Here is a 20,486-nt window from a genome sequence, read left to right on the forward strand (position 1 = left end):
AGGGTGGAGTCTATGACATTACACCATCCAAAGTTCCTCCCCTCCTCAAATCCCACCCTCTCCAGGCTCCACCCCTCAAATGTCCAGGAATTTCCCAACCTGGAGTTGGCAACCCTATTTTCTTCCCACCCAACAGCCAACCTACCCTTTTCTGCCTCTCTGTCTTCTGCTTTCCATCGTCACCCCCCAGCCTCTACCTAGGAAAATTACAGTCTTTCTCCACAGTGGGGACCAAAGCAGCTTTCATTATTCCCTCCTCCTTTTTATCTGCACAACAACCCTGTGAGGTTGGTTAGGCTAAATTTGTGAATGGTCCAAAATCACACAGTCAGCTTCCACTGCAAGATGGGGATCTGAACCTGGGTCTTGCAGACCCTACTTTGAAGCTCTAACTGCTGCACCTCACTGGCTTTCATAAGGTGGCTGCTGATGAACAATAGCAAGCAGCCAAGGCTAGGTGAGTAATGCAAATCAGGGGGGACCTGGCAACCCTAGACTACTGCCAGGCCTAGAGTTGCCAACCTCCAAATAGGACCTGGAGACCCCCCAGAATTACAACTGGACTCTAGACAGCAGAGGTCTGTCTCCCTGCAGAAAATGGAGGGTGGACTCTGTGGCATTATGCCCAGCTGAGTCCTCTCCCTTCCCAAACCCAGCCTTCCTTAGAGTCCACCACAAAATCTCTAGAAATCCCCCAGCCTGGCACTGGCAACTCTTGTGAGGCCTCGCCCCAAGGCTCCCTCCTTCCCTCCCTGAAAGGCCAAAAGAGGCCTGGAAAGGGCCCTTCCCCCATCCTTTTACTGACAGAGCCAGTTAGAAGCCCCCCCCCCGAACATTCTAATCTCTCACCCTTGATGCCTGAAGCAGATCCCTGCAGAGGCCATTTCAAAAGGTTTTTGGGGGAATTCAGCCATCCCTGAGGGGATTTTTTTAGTTTTTGGATTTTTCTACAAACCCAGGAAGTCTACTGACTATGTAGGAAAAGTTGTTGGGAGAGAGTGAGCCCCCTGTTGGTGGAAATAAATATCCACATAGAAAAAAAACCTCTGGCTAATAGAATAAGGACAAGAAGGGGGGGACCTGCGATACTCGCAGGGGGGAAGGAGCTCCACATGGAGAAGGAGGAGGAAGCAGCCACAGGTGAGCCTTCTTCCCCGCTCCCCCCTGCACCAATGGTGAGGCCCGGGCTTGCCAATCCTTCTCCCCCCAACCCTCCTGCACTGACAGTGAGGCCCACGTGGCTCCCAGCTGCCAGGCCCGCCAATCCTTCTCCTCTGCCCTGGCAGCGGTGAGCCATGTGGGCCCGCCAAGCCCCCCCGGCTCCGGTGGTGCAGTTTAAGCGACTCCTAGTCACCGGGCCCACCAAGTCTGCCCCCAACAGCCAGAGCGTTCTCTGCACATGCACAGGGAAAGCTCTTTCACTTTGGGGGGGATTTAAGTATCCCCTGTGTATTTTTTCAACTTTTTAGATTTTTCTGCACACCTGGAGACTGCTCCAAGTGTGCAGGAAAATCTCCCTGCCCCCCAAGTGCCCCCGATGTGCGGATTTAGATATCCGCATGGAGGGGGCAACTTGGCTATTAGATATATAGATGCTGAATCAGACCAGTGGACCATCTAGTCCAGTATACTGCACCACACACTGTTGCCTTGGAGGGCCAAAGTATGAGCCTAGAGGCTTCTCTTGATGCTGCCTCCTTACAATGGTATTCAGAGGTAGCTGTCTCTTTATTTACCACGTCTAGTAGCCACCAATGAACCTATCCTCTACTAATCTGTCTAACCCCTTTTTAAAGCCATCTACACTCATGGTCATCACTGCATCAACATTTACTTGCTGAATAAAGTATTTTCTTTTGAGTGCCCTGAAACTATTCCCCACCAACTTCATCGGGCATCCCCTAATTCTCAAACCCAGAGTTTGGCTACTTCATAATCCCAGCTCAAATTTCATCCACCTTCTTTTCCCTGGCAATTAAATTTATCAAGTAGTACATAGGTAGTACATAGTATTGTTAGGAGAAAAAAAATTAAATGTCTAATCCAGTTTTCTGGAAAAACATGAAGGAAACAAAATGGTTATCTGTGAACACATTAAGTGGCCTCCTTCTGTATCAGACCACAGTCTATTGAAGTCAGTATTACCTACTCTGACTGGTAGTGGCTCTCCAGGGACTCAGATGGAGGTCTTTCACATCACTTAATACTTATCCCATTAACTGAAGATGCCAGGAGTTGAGCTTGGTAACATCTGCATGCAAAACAAAAGCTCTACCACTGAGCTATGGCCCATTTGCCACATGCAAAGATCAGTTCCATGAAAATGAGGAACAAAACTGAAATAAAATATGACTGCTGGAATCACTCACTTTAATATAAGATGAAACAATGCTATGGCTACTGATGCTGTGGATAGTGATATCATTCCATGTTCATGATAAACACACAATAAATTACAACATACTTTGTAATTGTATATGTACCACTGTAACCTGAAAATAGTTTATTCATGATATAAATTTAGAGAGAGAGAGAGAGAGAGAGAGAGAGAGAGAGAGAGAGAGAGAGAGAGAGAGAGAGAATGAATATGTGCTCTCACCTACTGTTGAACTTCTCTGGGTGTTTTTCTCGCATGATGTGAAACCTATGAGCAATTGAAGCATCCTGGAAGAAAATATTTAAGAATAAATTTATTATTTTAGAGAATCACAAAATATGAAATATTTTTGCAAAGCTGTTATCTGCCTACATCTTTAGATTTCCAAATGAGAGATGTATTCTTACATCCTAAGCTTTTTTATGCGGGTTAATTAAACAGTAATTAAACAGTTAATTAAAGAGTAAGATGCTGGCTAGATTTGGATAAAGGGTCCCTAACAATGGTGCAGCACATGGAATTCATTTTTATAGATGGTTCATAGGGATGCTGTCCTACAGTTCTTTTTATATAATGAAACTGCCATTGTTTCAGTCCCAAGAAATAGAACAATGGCATTCTTCAAATTATTTGAACAAAGCCATTTAGACCTCTTATATTTCAGGTGATGGAAAGAAACCGGAATTCTTTCACTAGGAAGATATTTTTGGGGAAAAGAATCAATGTTCAGTACAAACGAAGGGCAAGGTGTTACACATGCTACATTCATTTCTAAAAAGCACCACATGGTAAAGTTCACTGCTCATTAATATCTTGTATTAGTATTTCCAGGTAAAAAAAATTATATTAGCCGTTTAAAACTTAGTTTGAGAAACTTAATGGACTTGGAAAATATTTTTGTTTCAGATCATTATCAGACAAGAACCTTTTCCACATTATAGGACATTTTAAACACTGATCATCATCATCATCATAGTAGTAGTAGTAGTAGGTTTCTATATCCCACTTTTCTCTATCCTAAGGAGTCTCAAAGCCGCTTACAACTGCCTTTCCCTTCCTTTCCCCACAACAGGCACCTTGTGACATAGATGGGGCTGAGACAGTTCTGAGAGAACTGTGACTGGCCCAAGGACAATAGGCTTCATGTGGAGGAGTGGGAAATCAAACCTAGTTCTCCAAGCTAGAGTCAACTGCTCTTAACCACTGCACCACACTACATGGAATAAGCAAATGGGAACAATACTAATACCTTAAAATAATAGTCTGAGGGTATTATTTGATCCACCTCAAAAACAGGGCAAGAATAGGAAATAGGTACAGGTACACACTGTCTATGTCAACTCCAGCCCCAACGTGCGCACACAATATCTTCTCTACTCATCACAATATCAGTTGGTTTCCTTTCTTCCCTTCCCTCAAACTCACTTGTGTCTCAGCCCCCAGTATAAAAAGTTCCATGGAATTAGTCATATTCGCAACCTGATTGTACCCACAGGTCACCTAGTGAGACTTTACTCTGGTTTCTCCTTCACCAGAGTCTAGGTTGAGTAAGTAACCACATTTTTTTAACATTATTGCCTAAAAGTCTTTCCTCTCCTGCAGCTAGAACTATCTTTCAGAAGGCTGAAACATGTGACAACTGATACTTTATGATGAATATATAATGTTGATTTTGCTATTCTTGCTGTGGTTATTTTTTAGTTTTGTTAATATATTAGTGCATTATGGCTGACAGTCACTAGTGGACCTACATATGTGTCAAAACGGGGATTAGAAGAAGAGGAGGAGATTGGATTTATACCCCACCCTTCACAACCCAAAGGTGTCTCAGAGTGCCTTACAAACTCCTTCCCTTCCCCTCCCCACAACAGACAACCTGTGAGGTGGGTGGGGCTGAGAGAGCTCTTGACAGAAACTGCTCTTTTTCAAGAACAGCCCTTATCAGAACTACGGCTTGCCCAAGGTCATTCAGCCAGGTCCAAGTGGAGGAGTGGGGAATCAAACCCAGTTCTCCCAGATGATAGTCCACGCACTTAACCACTACACCAAACCGGCTCTACACCAAACTAGAAGCAGGCCACAGTGAATGAACAATGGGATATTTGAAGCTAAGAATTATCAGATATATAACAGTAACTGGAAAAAAAAACCAGTCCTTTCCCTTTGACTCTGGTTCCCCTGATTCCATTACAGATAAATTGCCTCCTTTGGGCTATGTAACGCCAAGTATAACTAAGTATTTTATCTCATGGTAATAAAAAATCATGGCATCCTCAATACATTGAGCAGTTCTATCTTGTAATTTCCATAAAAAGGGCAGGGGGACTGCCAAAAGAAGAACGCTACCCAACAATGGGCTTCTTAGTTTGATCTCCCACTTAATTGTTAGCTGTAGCATTAAGCAAGGTGTTTCATCAACCTTTTTACAGCATACAGTGCATAGTTAGGACAGTTCTGCTCCTTGTTTATGATCAGATGCAGTGATAGCTATTGCAGTGTCACTATATCACAATCAATTGAATTGATATATTGTACTACTAAATATTTGGTGAGCAAAGTTACTCAACGTATGACAAAATACTTTAAAGTTAAAGTTACAGGCTTTTTAACTTTCAACATTAATTATGAAAATACATATGCCTGCTTCACTGCAAGCAGCTATTCACCAAATAATACATTGCAAGAAATGTGATACACCCACTTCCATTGGATTGGGTACTTTGAAGCTTAATTAATTCACTTTTCAATAGACTCACTCCTTCTGAGAATGTGTCTAGATTCTGTGTATGTGCATGAGTTGCAAGTAGAAGCAGCTTCATCGTATCAGGCATCAGATTTTACGTATACCTTTAGTGTGTGCATATTTTCTAGGTATGCTGGCCAATGACACAGATCTGTAGCATGCACAACTGGGCTCAATTTGGTGAGGATATCCAAGATCCAACTAAGACTATGACTACTTCTATTAATTTTAACCATTTTTTGTCTGTGTGCAGTGCCAAAGACTACAGTGACAATCCTAGGTACAGTGTTTTGGCATAGGATGTCACGTGGCAAGGTAGGCTTAGCTTCTGCTTTGGCAGTGGCTACAGAAGCAGGCAAACCACACAGATGCAAAACTTTTAGATCAACACTATTTTGAGCTGATATAAAGAAAAACACAAAATTTAGTTCTCAAGAAGGGAAAATGAATGTCTCTGTATAAAAAAATAAAGCTATACAATTGCCAAGTCAGAGTTCTAAATATCTTCCACCAAGCAAGCTGTTAATGTCCTTAATTACTGTATAAGGTTTTGACAACATCAATATCTTCTGTATGATGCTACTAATAATCTATTGTCTACTCCACATCCTGTTTAGTAAATCAAGTCTGGCTATGGACATTCACAAGATAACTTGATGTAAATCAAATAAATGTCACTGCTTCTTCTCTTTTTTGAAAATATAATTGGCAAGAAAATATTTGTGTTTGTTTTCAATCCTCCAGCCATGCTGATTTGGGACACACAGAGACCATACAGATGACCATTTTACACCTGGTTGTATCTGTACCCAATGAGTGGGGGAAAATGTTTTTTTTTTCACTTGGTGAGAAGATACAGATGACCCACACAGTGAGAGAGTCAATTTGAGACAGTTTGCTTGTTTGCATGTGTAACCCCCTAGCTGGGAATGGAATGAGCCAGGAAGGGGTGGAACCTCTAAATGCAGAAGGGTGCAGACCTTGTGGAAAGCTGAAGAGGGAAGCCAGACTGCTTTGCTGGGGAGCTTAAACCTTAATCATAGGGTCTTAAGGGCTGTGTCATCTAGTGGGGCGTTCAACTTGGACCCTTATTTTGGAACCTGGTGCACAGAGTGTTCAGCTGGAGACTTCTTGACCCACCAACAAGAGGAAAAGGATGGACTTTGGGGGTGCCAGGCTGTGAAGAAGGGAGAAGTTAATTGTTTGAACTTTAAAGATCCCTGTTCTGGCATGTTACTAAGTTCTATGTTTTGTTATATGATGTAAATTGAAAAGTTAAAAAAAAGTTTTGTTTTCTCTGAATGATTGCAAGATTCATTCTAAGGTCTGCCCCACAGAACCCACAAGCTGAGGTTACACATGGACATACACATACACTCTTGAAAATAACTAGCAGCTGTTTGAACTGTCCACTTCTATTGAACATAATTATTTCACTTACAGTATCAGCCAAATTTTGTATACTTATTGCACCATTAGAGACAATGGATTGAAGCTAACTAAATCAGAAATCTCCATCCACTCCCCCTTCTCGATTAAGGCTCCTTTTATGTCATTTCTCAGGGTTCCCTTTCCTCCAGGAGCATTTTGTGGAGTTCAGTGTGCTGTGGGGGGCAGGGGAGTTGCATTCTGCCACTGGGAATTTTAGTCTGGATTCACCCCAATATCAATTACTGTTATCTGTGTTGTCTTTAAGTATTCATGGGTTGAATCCATCCACATTTTTCATTCAATCTCAGCAAATTCACCTCCATACTACAGCCCCCATTCTGCATGACCTATGTACATGCAAGTCCCATGATTCTCAGCATAGTTTTTTTGAGTAGTCAATGAGGTTGTCTCATTTTTTCACCAGCAGAAAAGTTGATTAGATCCAACCCTGTGTATGACTTTGTTAGAGTCTTGGCAAGACAGAATATTTTTTTTGTAAAAAAATACATACATATGCTTTACAATTGTGCAGCCTTAGCAATTTTTAAACAGCATTTTTCTAGCAATTAAATACACACACACACACACATGTCTTACATACATACATACCCTATTCCAAGCCTATGTCTGCTTGCTGAGTTCAATAAAACATACAATTTATAATTTTTATGATATTCAATACAGTTTTCTAACAACCTTGATTTTTTCCCCATATGCTTCCCCATTCAGCTTTTTGAGCCCTTTAATGGTCTCTCTTTATACCTAGCACAAGATCAGCCTCCCTTTATATGCATAATGGCTCAGTATTTTGTCAGTAGCTATTTAACCTTCCCTTTTTATCCAGCTGCCTTCTGCTGTAGGTATTGTTTTATGTATCTGCTCTATGTATATATTTCATTATTGCCCCAAATCAGGAGGCAGTTGTCTACTAGATTTTTGCATATATTGTTTGCTAACTTTTGTTTAGATGCTATACTGGCAGCATCACTTACAAATTAATTTCTACTATTCATTTGAGCACCTGTGCTGAACTGTATTGTCGTTACTTGGTATGTCTGGACATGAGCAATCCTCCACTCCAGCTTAACTGCTGCTGGAGGCATGCCTGGACTTGTCTGACAGGCCACCTTAGAGGGAGCATGGAGAGGCATGTCTGGGCTTGTCTGGGCAGGCCACCTAGTTAGAGCTTGAAGCCCCAGAACAAAGGCAGGCAGGATCCTGGAACCTGCCTGCGGATTGGCCCCTGTGGACAGCCATCCAATCTGGAGCCTGGAGGCCATTTGAACTCACCAATTGCATGGGGGCTGGGATTGGCTTAGGTGTATATAGTTAGGGCAGTTGTCCCATCTAGAGCATTCGTGTTGAGATGCAATAAACTGCTGCTTGCTGAAATCACTATGCCTTCACCTCTGCCGTGTTATACCCACTATTTAATATTGCTGACATTATCCAAATACACCTTTGACATCTGCTGTAATAGGTTTGTGAGAATTTCAAAGTTCATCTTCCCAAAAGGTCTGCTCCAAAAAGATGTCTGTTGTCTCTGAAAAAAAATGTTATTATCCTTCTGTTGGGGGAATAGGACACAGCTATTCCCAAAATGGAAGGCACATATGATTGAAATCTTATTGAAATAGATCATAAGAACATAAGAGAAGCCAATGTTGGATCAGGCCAATGGCCCATCTAGTCCAACACTCTGTCACACAGCGACCAAAACTACCAGGTGCCATCAGGAGGTCCATCAATGGGGCCAGGACACTAGAAACCCTCCCATTGTTGCCCCCCCCAGCACCAAGAATACAGAGCATCACTTGCCCCAGAGTTCCTATCTATACCTCATGGCTAATAGCCACTGATGGACCTCTGCTCCATATGTTTACCTAATTCCCTCTTGAAGCCGTCCATGCTTGTAGCCGCCACCACCTCCTGTGGCAGTGAATTCCATGTGTTAATCACTCTTAGGGTGAAGAAGTACTTCATTTTATCTGTTCTAACCCAACTGCTCAGCAATTTCATGGAGTGCCCACAAGTTCTTGTATTGTGAGAAAGGGAGAAAAGTATATCTTTCTCTACCTGCTCTATCCCATGCATACTCTTATAAACCTTGATCATGTCAACCCTCAGCCATCATTTCTCCAAACTAAAGAGCCCTAAGCGCTTTAACCTTTCTTCATAGGGAAAGTGTTCCAACCATTTTATTATTCTAGTTGCCCTTTTCTGCACTTTTTCCAGTGCTATAATATCCTTTTTGAGGTGTGGTGACCAGAACTGTACACAGTATTCCAAATGAGGTTGCACCATTGATTTATACAGGGACATTATGATATTGGCTGATCTGTTTTCAATTCTCTTCCTAATAATCCCCAGCACAGCATTGGCCTTTTTTATTGCAGTCACACACTGTCTTGACATTTCCAGTGAGTTATCCACTACGATTCCAAGATCTTTCTCTTGGTCAGTCTCTGCCAGTTCGGACCCCATCAACATGTATTTATACTTAGGATTTTTGGCTCCAATGTGCATCACCTTGCACTTGGCCACACTGAACCCCATTTACCATGTTGATGCGCACTCGCCCATCCTCAACAGATTCCTTTGGAGTGCCTCACAATCCTCCCTGGTTCTTACCACCCTGAACAACTTCATGTCATCCGCAAATTTAGCCACTTCACTGCTTACTCCCAACTTCAAATCATTAATGAACAAGTTAAAAAGCAGTGGACCAAGTACTGATCCCTGCGGTACCCCACTGCTTACCCCCCTTCACTGAGAGAACTGCCCATTTATACTCACTCTCTGTTTCCTATTAATTAGCCAGTTTTTGATCCACAAAAAAACTTGTCCTTTTATCCCGTGACTATTGAGCTTAGGAGCTTTTGATGAGGAACTTTATCAGAAGCTTTCTGGAAGTCAAGGTAAACAACATCTATTGGGTCCCCCTTGTCCACATGTTTGTTCAGTCCCTCAAAGAACACTAACAGGTTAGTGACATATATACATTCAATAGGGATGTATATATTCTGCAATAGTGTAATATCACTAGGTAAGGGAATCAGCGTTCTACAGAGTTATTTTTTTTTCATACAATGCCACAACTTTGACAGAATAAAACATACTAAACAGTATTCATTGCCCACCTTGTGATTACAAAAGAACAAATATATAAAACAATGGAAGACATGCAAATCTGCTTTAAAAATACTGTGAACGTTTTTAAAAGTCTTAGTTAAGGAATGTATATTTGGTATTCTGTTACAAAAGAGACTAAGCTTCAAATAATTTTTAAAAACTGTTTCTAGAGACTTACCTCAGTGGGAACACATAAGACAGCAAGTGACACTACCTCTTCAAACTAAATGGGTAGGAAGACTGTTACTACAGATATTTGCTTGGATATATTTGGTGAAATTCATACCCCCTAAATACCTCATTGGTAGTTATGGGTATATTTGGGTAACAGGTTTCTTGGGAATATCAGTATCCAGGTCTTTTTTTTGTGTGGTAAAAGTTTGGAATATCCAGGGCCATGAATGCCAACCCTGATTTATTTTATTTATTTATGTTTCAGATTTTTATTCTTCCCTCCCCAAACGGGCTCAGGGCAGATCACAACGAAGAGAGTCAAAGGTTGCAGTCACACTTTCAACCCACTTTCAGTCCACTTTCCAGCTGGATTTTACTGTGTAAACTGGCAAAATCCAATTGGAAAGTGCAGTGGAAGTGGATTGAAAGTGGATTATTTGGTGTGTGACACTGCAGCCAAAGACTCATTACAATAAAATGATATTACATTAAAATCATTAAAACAGTAAAATTCAGAGGTAGCAGCAATTTACATAAAAGAAAGACTATCAGGCCTGTATAGATGGAGTCAGAACTTTCAGTAGATTGGGAGCTAAAGCACAGAGGCCAACTAAGATGGATGCCCACTGCCTCACCCCAAAACCCTGCAGAATGGCTCAGTTTTGCAGGATCTGCAGAATGGTAAAAGGTCCCACAAGGCCCTTATCTCCAGTGGGAGCTGATTCCACTAGGCCAGGGCAGAAAAAGCCCTGGCCCTTGTTGAGGCTAGGAAGATGTCCTTTGGGCCGGGGATAACCAGTAGGTGTTGATCCAGTGAGCACAAGTCTCTATGAGGGACATATGGGGAGAGGAGGTACACCTTGAAGTGGATCCAATATTCAATTGGTAGCCAGTGCAAACGGCACAACACCGGCTGAATGCATGCCCACACAGGTGCCACCACCTTCTGTACTACCTGGAGTTCAGATCAGTCTCAAGGGCAAGCCCATATAAAGTGATTTACAGTAATCAAGCCTGGAAGTGACCACTGCATGGGTCACTGTAGCCAAGTCCTGGGGGGAGAGGTAGGAGGCCAATTGCCTGATCTGCTGAAGATAGAAAAAGGCAGACCTGGCAACTGTGGTGTCCTGGGCCTCCATGGAAAGTGAGGAATCCGGGATCACCCCCAGACTATTCACCTGGGCTGGTGAAAGTAGTGCACCATCCAGGGTGAGCAGCCTGATCCCCCCCTCAACTCAGGTACAAGACCTCTGTCTTCATCGGATTAAGTTTCAACTGACTCTGCCACAACCAACCAGCCATGGCCTCCAATGCCCCTCTTTAATGGACAATGGGAGGGAGAGGGGAAGGGAGGCATCTCTCCTGACCCAGGAAAAGTGGCTCCTGGCTGGCACAAGTCTTACCTGGCCCAAGGAAGGTGGTTTCTGGCCAATTTGAGTTTCACCTGGCCTGGGAAATATGGCTCCCCACTGGTGCAAGTCTCATCTGGCCTGGGGCAGGCAGCCCCTGGACAGCAGGAACCAGGCAGCACAGCTGTGGGTCTGGCTGGCTCATTCTCCCTCCTTCTCTCCCTCCTTTGTGTATACAGGGGACTTTTCAGGGCCATTTCCCCCTCCCAGGCTGCAACCCTGCAAGTAGGATAGCTATAGACACCTTGTTCAGAGGCTCGTACAACTGGATCCCTTGGTCCAATTCACTAGAACCTCAGAGGTTTTTAGTGGGCAGTATTAGATCCCTTGCAACACTGGTGTCTGTAAAAACAACTACTCCAGATTCCCCCCACCCAAAGTCACCCATAGGCAATAATTCAGGGGGGGAAATCCCAAATCCCAAAATGGTACTAGGGGATGAAATACCATCAAATACTGGTGTTTCTGCCCTTCCCAAAATAAAAGAAGCCCTAAAACAATATTTTCCCACTAGGTGCACATCCCTAACTAGAAGGTAGACCTCATATGTTTATGGGAGCTCCCACATGTTTAGCAAACTTTTGTATTACAATGTAATACTTTATATCTCTCCTACTAGGATCCACAGCACAATCCCTTCCCTTTCTTGGCAAAGTGTATGCCAAGAATGGGAGAGACATCATACAGTACAAAGCTCTTCGTCAACCAAGGCCGATACTAACACAATATTAGGCATGGGAACATGTCTATACTTTTTCATTTACACTGGTGACAGAGATTTGTGAGTGGGGGTGTCTTTCTCTCTGCCTTTATATGATATGGATACCAGCAAAAAAAATTCAAGAAATTAAATTGAAATACATAAGTTAAAGGCATTTACTAAGATCTGAAATGCAACTCTGGAGAAGTTGTCTGTTAATTTGTTGTATTTTGGTTTGTTGCTATACTGGTTTTCAGATACTCTGATTTAACGCTCGTATTTTGGAAAATCCTGTTGTGTAGGATTTGATTAATTGGGTTATTCTCCATTAAATATATGTTGCATTGTTCATATGACCTAATAACTTTGCTTGCACAGTGAAACTGCAGCTTTCAAAAGTTATAAATGCAGCTGTCATATATGTATTGTTCATTGTTTAATGCATTGCCTTTTTTGTGTGTATGCTGATTTTAAGGCAAAGGTAAAGGTTTTCCTTGCTCGAAAGCCAGTCGAATTCGACTCTAGGGCTGCGGTGCTCATCTCCGTTTCCAAGCCGAAGAGCCAGCGCTGTCCAAAGACATTTCTGTGGTCATGTGACTAGCATGACAAAATGCCAAGGCGCACGGAATGCTGTTACCTTCCCACCGAAGCAGTACCTATTTATCTACTTGCAATTTCTTGCTTTTGAACTGCTAGGTTGGCAGGAGCTGGAAACAGAGACGGGAGTTCACTCTGTCATGTGGCACTCGGGTCTCGAACTGCTGAACTACTGACCTTCCAGCCTGCAGTTCAGCGTCTTAACCACTTGAGCCATTGCAGTCTTAAAACCCAGAAAATCTGAGATAAAGCTGGTGCTGCACATTTTCAGTGATTGCCCTAAATAAATAATTTTTTGCACAATCTTTTTCTCTGTCCTGGAAAGTTTTCTGGTTGATCACTTCTTGGGGATCACTTTCTTTAAAAAAATGGCATCTATCACCATACTGGGTGCGTTCAGATGGGGCATTTGAGCCGGTATATGAGCAGGTTAGACATGGAGTACTTACATACGATCACACTCACAACATCTGCCTCCCGTCCCTAACTGTTGCCAACCATCGCAAACACCCCTTAAACCAGTGTAGTTTGCTACTAGGTCCCCAAGTGGTGTTTTCCTGAGTGCTCTGGTTCTAGCTGCATTTTCCCTGTCTGACCGCTCTCCGCCAGTGTCTAGCCACTTCCGTTCGGAAGCCCGAGGCTTCCGCTTTTATCCTCCATTTTTTTAAATTGTAGGCGATTTGCGCTTGGGCGAAGCTTCGCCCCAGCGTTAGTAAAAGCAAACTTTAAACGGTGCCCAGTTTCAGCCCTCAGACGAGTCCGGGACCTCATCGAGGCCAGTTTCGATGTCAAAGTTTAAAGGGAAGTCTTTGCTTCAGGGCATGCTTTTCGGGCTACGGTGTTATGCGCATGTGCGAAGATCTCAATTATATCAAAGATTGCCTATGCACATGTGCAAACTGTGTAGAATTTTTTTTAAAACCCACCGACATGCGCTGCTGAGCACCTGAAGTGTGGACGCCAGGGAGCGATGTGCTGCGCAGTGAGAGGTGAGTGTGATCGCGCTTCCCCCGGATCAAATTCATCCAGTTGGAACTGGAGTGGTTTACACTGCCCCCAGCCCACCGTCTGACCACACCCACTGAAAGGGATTCACAGCACAATAAGCATTCATTCTCCTTGGCAATGTGTTTGCCAAGAGTGGCAGACATTACATTGTATATCATTTCCTTTAAAGCACTTTGCCAAGAAAGGGTATAAAGATTTTTATCTTATTGTACACCATTTCCTTTATGCTGGTAACTGCCACATAAAGGAGGCAAATATTTTTGCCTTTTTATGTACACTGGAAAATTATGCAGAAAACAACAGGTTTTGCAGCGCTCTCCACATTTCAGTACAATACTAGCAAATATTAGTTAATGAAATAAAAGCTGTTGCTATTCAACCCTGAGCTAGTTCAGACTACAAGATGGGGAGTAATAGGTTCCATGTGATGCCTGACCAGGTAGCATATTGGTCTGACATTTGTGTACCTCTAATTTTGCCCCCAAAGCTCTGCATTATCAAGGAGCTTACATGTTCTCAATCAGACAATACAGCCTAGCTTACTGCATCAGAGTTGGGACAGTGTACCAGGTAGGTGAGGTGGTAAGGCATGTTCCACACTCCACTATGTGCCTGGAAGTGTATTATCTGAATCAACCCTTTATACTTTTCAAGATTTTTTCTCTCTATCAAACTACTAATACCAGGAGAGCTGCAATTTATCTTTGGACATATAAATGAAGTGCAGAACAGGGATAGAGGGTGTAGGGTTAAAATTAGTCCCACCTAAATGAAGACTCGGTAGTTAAGACACTAAGCTGCAGACCGGAAGGTAGCTCAGCAGTTCGAGACCCTAGTGCCATGTGATGGAGTGAGCTCCCATCTCTGGTCCCAGCTCCTGCCAACCTAGCAGTTCGAAAGTAAGAAATTGCAAGTAGGTAACAGCATTCTGTGTGCCTCGGCATTTAGTCATGCCGGCCACAAGACCACGGAAATGTTTTCGGACAGCACTGGCTCTTCGGCTTGGAAACAGAGCTGAGCACCACCCTCTAGAGTTGGATTCGACTGGCTTTTGAGCAAGGGAAACCTTTACCTTTAAACTAAGTTGTGACAAAGTACTTACATTCTTCACTCTGATGATTTGCATGCATCTTCCTGTTGAAAGAATTTTCTGAATGTCTGTTTTGACTGAATCATTTAGATAGGCAAAAACATTTTCCACTGACTTAATACACAGCTTATAATATTCAAAAGAGGAACTAATTATTTTGGTCATCATATGACAGTGGAAGGCTTTGAAGCTAAAATATTTCTTCTATTTGGTTTAAATAAACAGGTTTGATTCCATGCTGCAAAGGAGATAATTCTTACGTTATTACTTGAGCACATCTTTAAAATATATACACAAAAAATACATATACACTTTTCCAAAATTCTTGAAACAACATTATTTAAAATCCTAACAGTGTATATTGCCTAAGATGCAGTGAGGTAGGGGTTACTGGCTTCAGGGGCCCTCACAGGAGCTGCAGAAAAAAACCGCTAAGATCACCCTCCAAAACAAGGACTAGAGACTGTGGATCACTGAAACCTCTTCTTAAAGTGTCAAGAAAGTTCTAGAGCTATTTGAGAAGGCAATCAAAACATCCTTCATTTTAATAAGACCATCTCCTGTAACCAATTAACAAAGTAACCTTTGGTGTTGCAAACAATCTTCTCAAACCAAATGACCTTAAACCAAAAAGCCTACAGAAACTTGGTTTAAAAAGTGCTTCCAGGCCTTCGTTTTCCCCGGACAACTGCCTTCACCACTATGCTGCTGAAACTGCGCTCAGACCAAACTCAAGCAACAAGACCATTATTTTAAAAAAAACCTTGCCTGGCAGGCTTTATTTTCTCTTCCCTTCTCTGAAAACTTGGCCAATCCTTAACTCTATTCCCAGCTGTCCAGTTGCCTTCCAAAAGCCTCTCTCCCCCCACATTTGCCAACAAATCCACTAAGGCTGTGTTCTTCACAGCTCTCCTGTCATTCCTTCTCTTTGGTAGTCTTCCCATTTTCTTCCATGGCTAAAGCCCATTAAAGCCCCATCTTTTGCACTTGTATTCTCCCACCTTCCATTTTCAAATCCCAATCTCTCCTTCTCTAAACAGTCTACATTAGAGAATTCAGCTTCAATGGCTCCCCTTCCAGCCCTCTTTCTACCCTCCAACCAATCTGCTTTCTTTCTCCTCCATGAGCAACTGCCATTAACTTATTTCTGTTTAGCTTTTGCATCTGTTAAAACATTGTCATTGTGTTGTGTGCTCATTTGCTGTTCACCCTCTACATATATCAACAAACTGTTACCTTCCATTTCAATGTATCTAAGGAAGTGTGCATGTACACGAAAGCTCATGCCTTGAATAAAACATGGTTGGTCTTAAAGGTGCCACTGAACTCAAACTTTGTTCTGCCATTAGCAGCTTTAATTTAGGCGGCTCTGTTAAGCAATCTTACTCTATCACCCCTCCTTACACCTTACATGTAACCATACATACCATCCAATACTCTTTGGACTGATTCCAGCTATGTATTTTTTTGCTGATTATACAGTAAACCCTTTTATTGTGTGAATTGCCAGAAAAGTTCCGTTTTCTACATGTTAACTATGCTTTGGAGTCAATAAGATTGAATCTCTGATTTTAGAACTGTCTTCTCTTCCTTTCAGTTAAGTTCAAAGTTTATTTCAGTACAAGATCAGTAATAATGATAAAGATACAAATAATAAAAATAAGACAAAATTTTTAAAAATAAGATTTGGTCAGCCACTTGCATATCACACAAGCCCGAAGGCAAAATATAACAACTTTGTCCCCTGGGAAGAATCTGCAAGAAGGAGGGAGACGTAAAGCTGTTCAAATCTTCCTGGTAGAGTTGATAGGATTGGGGCTATATATTGAGATCAAATGTTATTGTAGAATGGGCAGTGCAGCAGAATATGGTTGATAGACTCTACTTTCCCTGCACTGCATGGGAAGAGCCATTGAGGGAGTGGGACGTGATGGTGTCTGCTTCCAGGAAGACTGAGGGGAGAACATTAAAAAGTGCAATGGTAAAGATTCTCCGATATTTGGAGAACTCAGGGGATCTAAGAGCCTGCTTTGGTAGGAAGGGCGGGGTATAAATTGAATAAATAATAAATAAGATAATCTGCTGGTAGGAAGCATTTGGTATGTAGCAGAATAATTGGATATTTCTGTATTTGTGCCTTACCTGACTGTAGTGTGTGATTCCAGAGCCACTGTTTAATTGTTTCTTTATCTTTTTTATACCCAAGACACAATAGGACTTGTGGGGAGAGGAGTTTCCCCTCAATTGCCCTTTGCCAGGTTGAACAGTGGCTATCGACAAAGACTAAGGGTACTAAGCCCACTGGATTGAAGGTGAGTTTTAGACAATAGTTAGATGCAGGCATTCACATATGAGTCTCCAAGGGGACTCCAAGGAGGAGTCTTAGGAACTTGGATTGTACCACTTTCAGTAAGTGTCTTTCTTTGTAAATACGGAGGTGGGAACTGTATAAGAGCTGGGAGACAACCTTTCCTTGGAAGACCTTGATTGCTGCAAGGATACAGGAAGCTCTTTTGTTGAATAGAATCTTAGAATGGTGGAGGATGCTCTCTGGGCAGTCTCTGCAGCATGCAGTACCCTGAGGTCTCCAATGTCCAGATGACTGGAAGACTATTTAAAGATTATTGTTTGTTCAATGTTATGGCTCTTTGCCATCTGTGGATTCAACATTTTTTGGGTAAAAATGTGGACTTTTGTTTTTTGGTAGTTTATTGCCAGCTGCTCCTCTTTGCAATATGTAGTGAAGGCGTGTAGTACTCTCCTAAGGTCCGATTGTGAATGGGATAGCATGACAGTATCATCTGCACATACCAAGGCAGGAATTGTTTTATCAGCAAGCCTCTTCCTTTCTAAAATATATCCTCCTCAAACACATAAATAGACTCAAAGACAGCATACCTGGATCAGCTGTGCACTTATGAATGCGCACACATGTGTATTCCCTTATTCTATGGTAACAGGGGAGGAGTGAGGTAGATTCAATAATCAATGCCTATGCTTTAATTACAGTGGAGAAAATCCAGGCTTGATTTTGCAGCCAGGGATACAACAGGCAGTCACCACTAAAATAATCAAACATTTAGCTGGTGATGCTAAATGAATAAGACCAATATATCCAAGAATTATCCAGTGTCCCCGCTGGTGGACCTCCTGATGGAACCTGGTTTTTAGCCACTGTGTGACACAGAGTGTGGGACTGGATGGGCCATTGGCCTGATCCAACATGGCTTCTTTTATGTTCTTATGTTCAAGATATACTTCATTAATATGAAGCGATACTGTCCACTGGTCAGACTTGATGTTAAAAAGTAACATATCTCTGTTCAAATCCTAGCTTGTCCACAACTATCTGGTACAGACACAGATGAGCCTTAAGGACAAGTGCATTCCACTGTATCCAAAAATCCCCCCTCCCATCGCTTATTAACCATGGTTTAGAAATGTTACCAGACTAACCAGGGTCTCCACTGAAACCACAATCTGAAATGGATCTGTAAATCATGGTCATGTGAAGTCAGGGAATTTTTAACTATGGATAATGCCAGTATATTATGTATTTCTAACACTGGATTCCATTTTCCAAACCACTGTTTTCAGGTATCTGCAAATATCTTCCATTGAGCCATGCTGACTGGCTGGCTTTAAGCAGTAAGTTCCCTTGACTTTATAGTCATTTTAATTTTCTCTATCACATCACCTATCCTGTTGCAGTGATTAATGAAATAAGTTATGTAAACCACTTTGCATGCTCAAAGTGCTATATAATATTAATAGCCATGTAGAGTTTCAATTATGATAACAAAGTGGAATGCTATAAGCACAAATAATTTATAATAGACATACTCTTAACACACTGTTATTGTTATTATGTGACAGGCCTGGCCTATAAATATACACAATTTGTGGAATATAGATCTAAAATTTAGATCTCAAGGCTGTTTGTAAATAATGTATATAGCAATTTTAATGCTTAAATTGCTTTGCAATTTATATCCTTTTTCTTTCCAATCCTCACATCAACTCCATGAGGCAGATCATTGTTATTATCAGCATTCACAAGGAGAACTGAGAGAAGCAAATAACTTTGAAGTAGTATTTTTCTGGCCTCTGATCAGGTAGCAAAAATCTCATTCAAATGGTAGCATGGATGTCTTTGTACACAAATATTATGATGGAACAGGGGACATTATCTTGCTAAGCAAATCCACTACTGTGCAACATTAGCAGTCACAACTGAGACCAGCAACGGCACTGAATTTAGGAACTGCAGAGATTTTGAAAGGGGAATCTGGGACGTCTGAGAAGGGAAAATTGTGGCAGGGAAACCTGGGGAGAGTACAGATCTCCTGATGTGTAGTTGGCAACAGACAGAGGTTTCTGTGCATACCTGGAAGCTTCTATTGTGCCACTTAGAACACAGGGGATCTGTAAAACCCTACTACAAGGTAAATTTGAAACAAGGGAAATGAAACATGTGCCTGGAAGGGGGCTAGCACGTCCCTCTTCTTAATACAAGCCCAGGTGTGAAACTGCAAGCATCTGGGCTTGCCTTGCATTGGGGTAAGCAATTCTGAACAATTATAAGAACCTACTGAAATGAAGTGACTTTTCCTCCAAGGGACAGCTACTGGAAAATTTTCTTAAGGAAGCAGTTTGATCCCTGTGGGCAAGACTAATCCTCAAATAGATCAGAGTGTGCAATTTTTAAGTGGAGTGCTTTCAAACAAGCAGAATCTGCACTTATTTATTTATTTACTTATATCTTGCCTTTCTCTCCAAAGTGGACCAAGAGTGACTGGCATCATTCTCTACCCCTCCATTTTACCTTCACAGCAACCATGTGAGGTAGGTTAGGCTGAGAGTGTATGACTGGCCCAAGTTCACCCAGCAAGCTTTCACAACAGAGCAGGGATTTGAACCTGGGTCTCCCAGATCCTTTCCACACACTCTAACCACTACACCACAAAAAAAATTCTTTGATTCTGGAAGAAAAGGGTCTACACAATTTCAATGAAATATAAACCACTTTCCAGAATGTCACAGGTCATCAGTTCAATGTTAAATTAACAATGCCATTATGGCACAGGCTTCTATGACAGAAAAATTGTATTGGGTGAATAGGTTTTCCAGCTCATTGTAAAATATCTTTGTGAGAGGTAGTAAATAATCCTGTATGGAGTACAAGAACCTTGCCGTGAATCTCCCCACCACCACCCAAGATATCACAGAAAGGGGTACAATGGCTTTCATTAATGACTGCAGAAACATAGATTAAACAAAAATGCATTTTTCAGCTATTTATTATCTTAAAAAAAGAAAAGAAAAATCCAGCCAGCTTTTCTGCTCAGTCTCAGCCAATTCCCCTACTCATTATAGTCTTCATTCCACATGGCTTTTGTACATGCAGTTCCCAAGATCCAAAACATAACCCATCCTCCCTTCTTCACCAATGGAAACTGACTGGATCCAACCCAATGTTCATTACCTCTGAAGCAAATGCCATTAATGGCTAAATGTCCCTTTAAAAATCAAGGTACGCTAACTTTCATAGTGATTTAATCATTGTTGCACAGACTGAAACTTATTGACGGAATTTTTAGCAAGCTTCCATTTATGTATTTTTGAAAGAATGAAATCTGTTGAGCATTTCAAGATTACAATTTCAGCATTTGAAACCTACACAGAGTAATTCAAACAAATGTTATGACATTTAAGATAATGAAACTCTTCATTAATGCCAGAGTGTCCAACTTCACGTATTAGAAGTCAACAGATGTCCAAATACTGAAATGCCAAAAGAAAGTTAGTGCTTATTTTGATTAATA

General features: G+C 41.8%; 1 protein-coding gene across 1 annotated transcript in view; it reads right to left on the reverse strand.

The window, feature by feature from the left end:
* Positions 1–20,486, reverse strand: part of DGKB (diacylglycerol kinase beta) — a 398,712-nt gene that overhangs the window by 206,435 nt on the left and 171,791 nt on the right. The window contains exon 21 of the mRNA XM_015413478.1: positions 2,600–2,664. Within this exon, the coding sequence (XP_015268964.1) occupies positions 2,600–2,664 (65 nt within the window). The remainder of the gene's footprint in view (positions 1–2,599; positions 2,665–20,486) is intronic.

This window comes from Gekko japonicus, unplaced genomic scaffold (genome assembly GCF_001447785.1).
Source record: "Gekko japonicus isolate JY-2015 unplaced genomic scaffold, Gekko_japonicus_V1.1 scaffold1093, whole genome shotgun sequence".
Lineage (NCBI taxonomy): Eukaryota > Metazoa > Chordata > Lepidosauria > Squamata > Gekkonidae > Gekko > Gekko japonicus.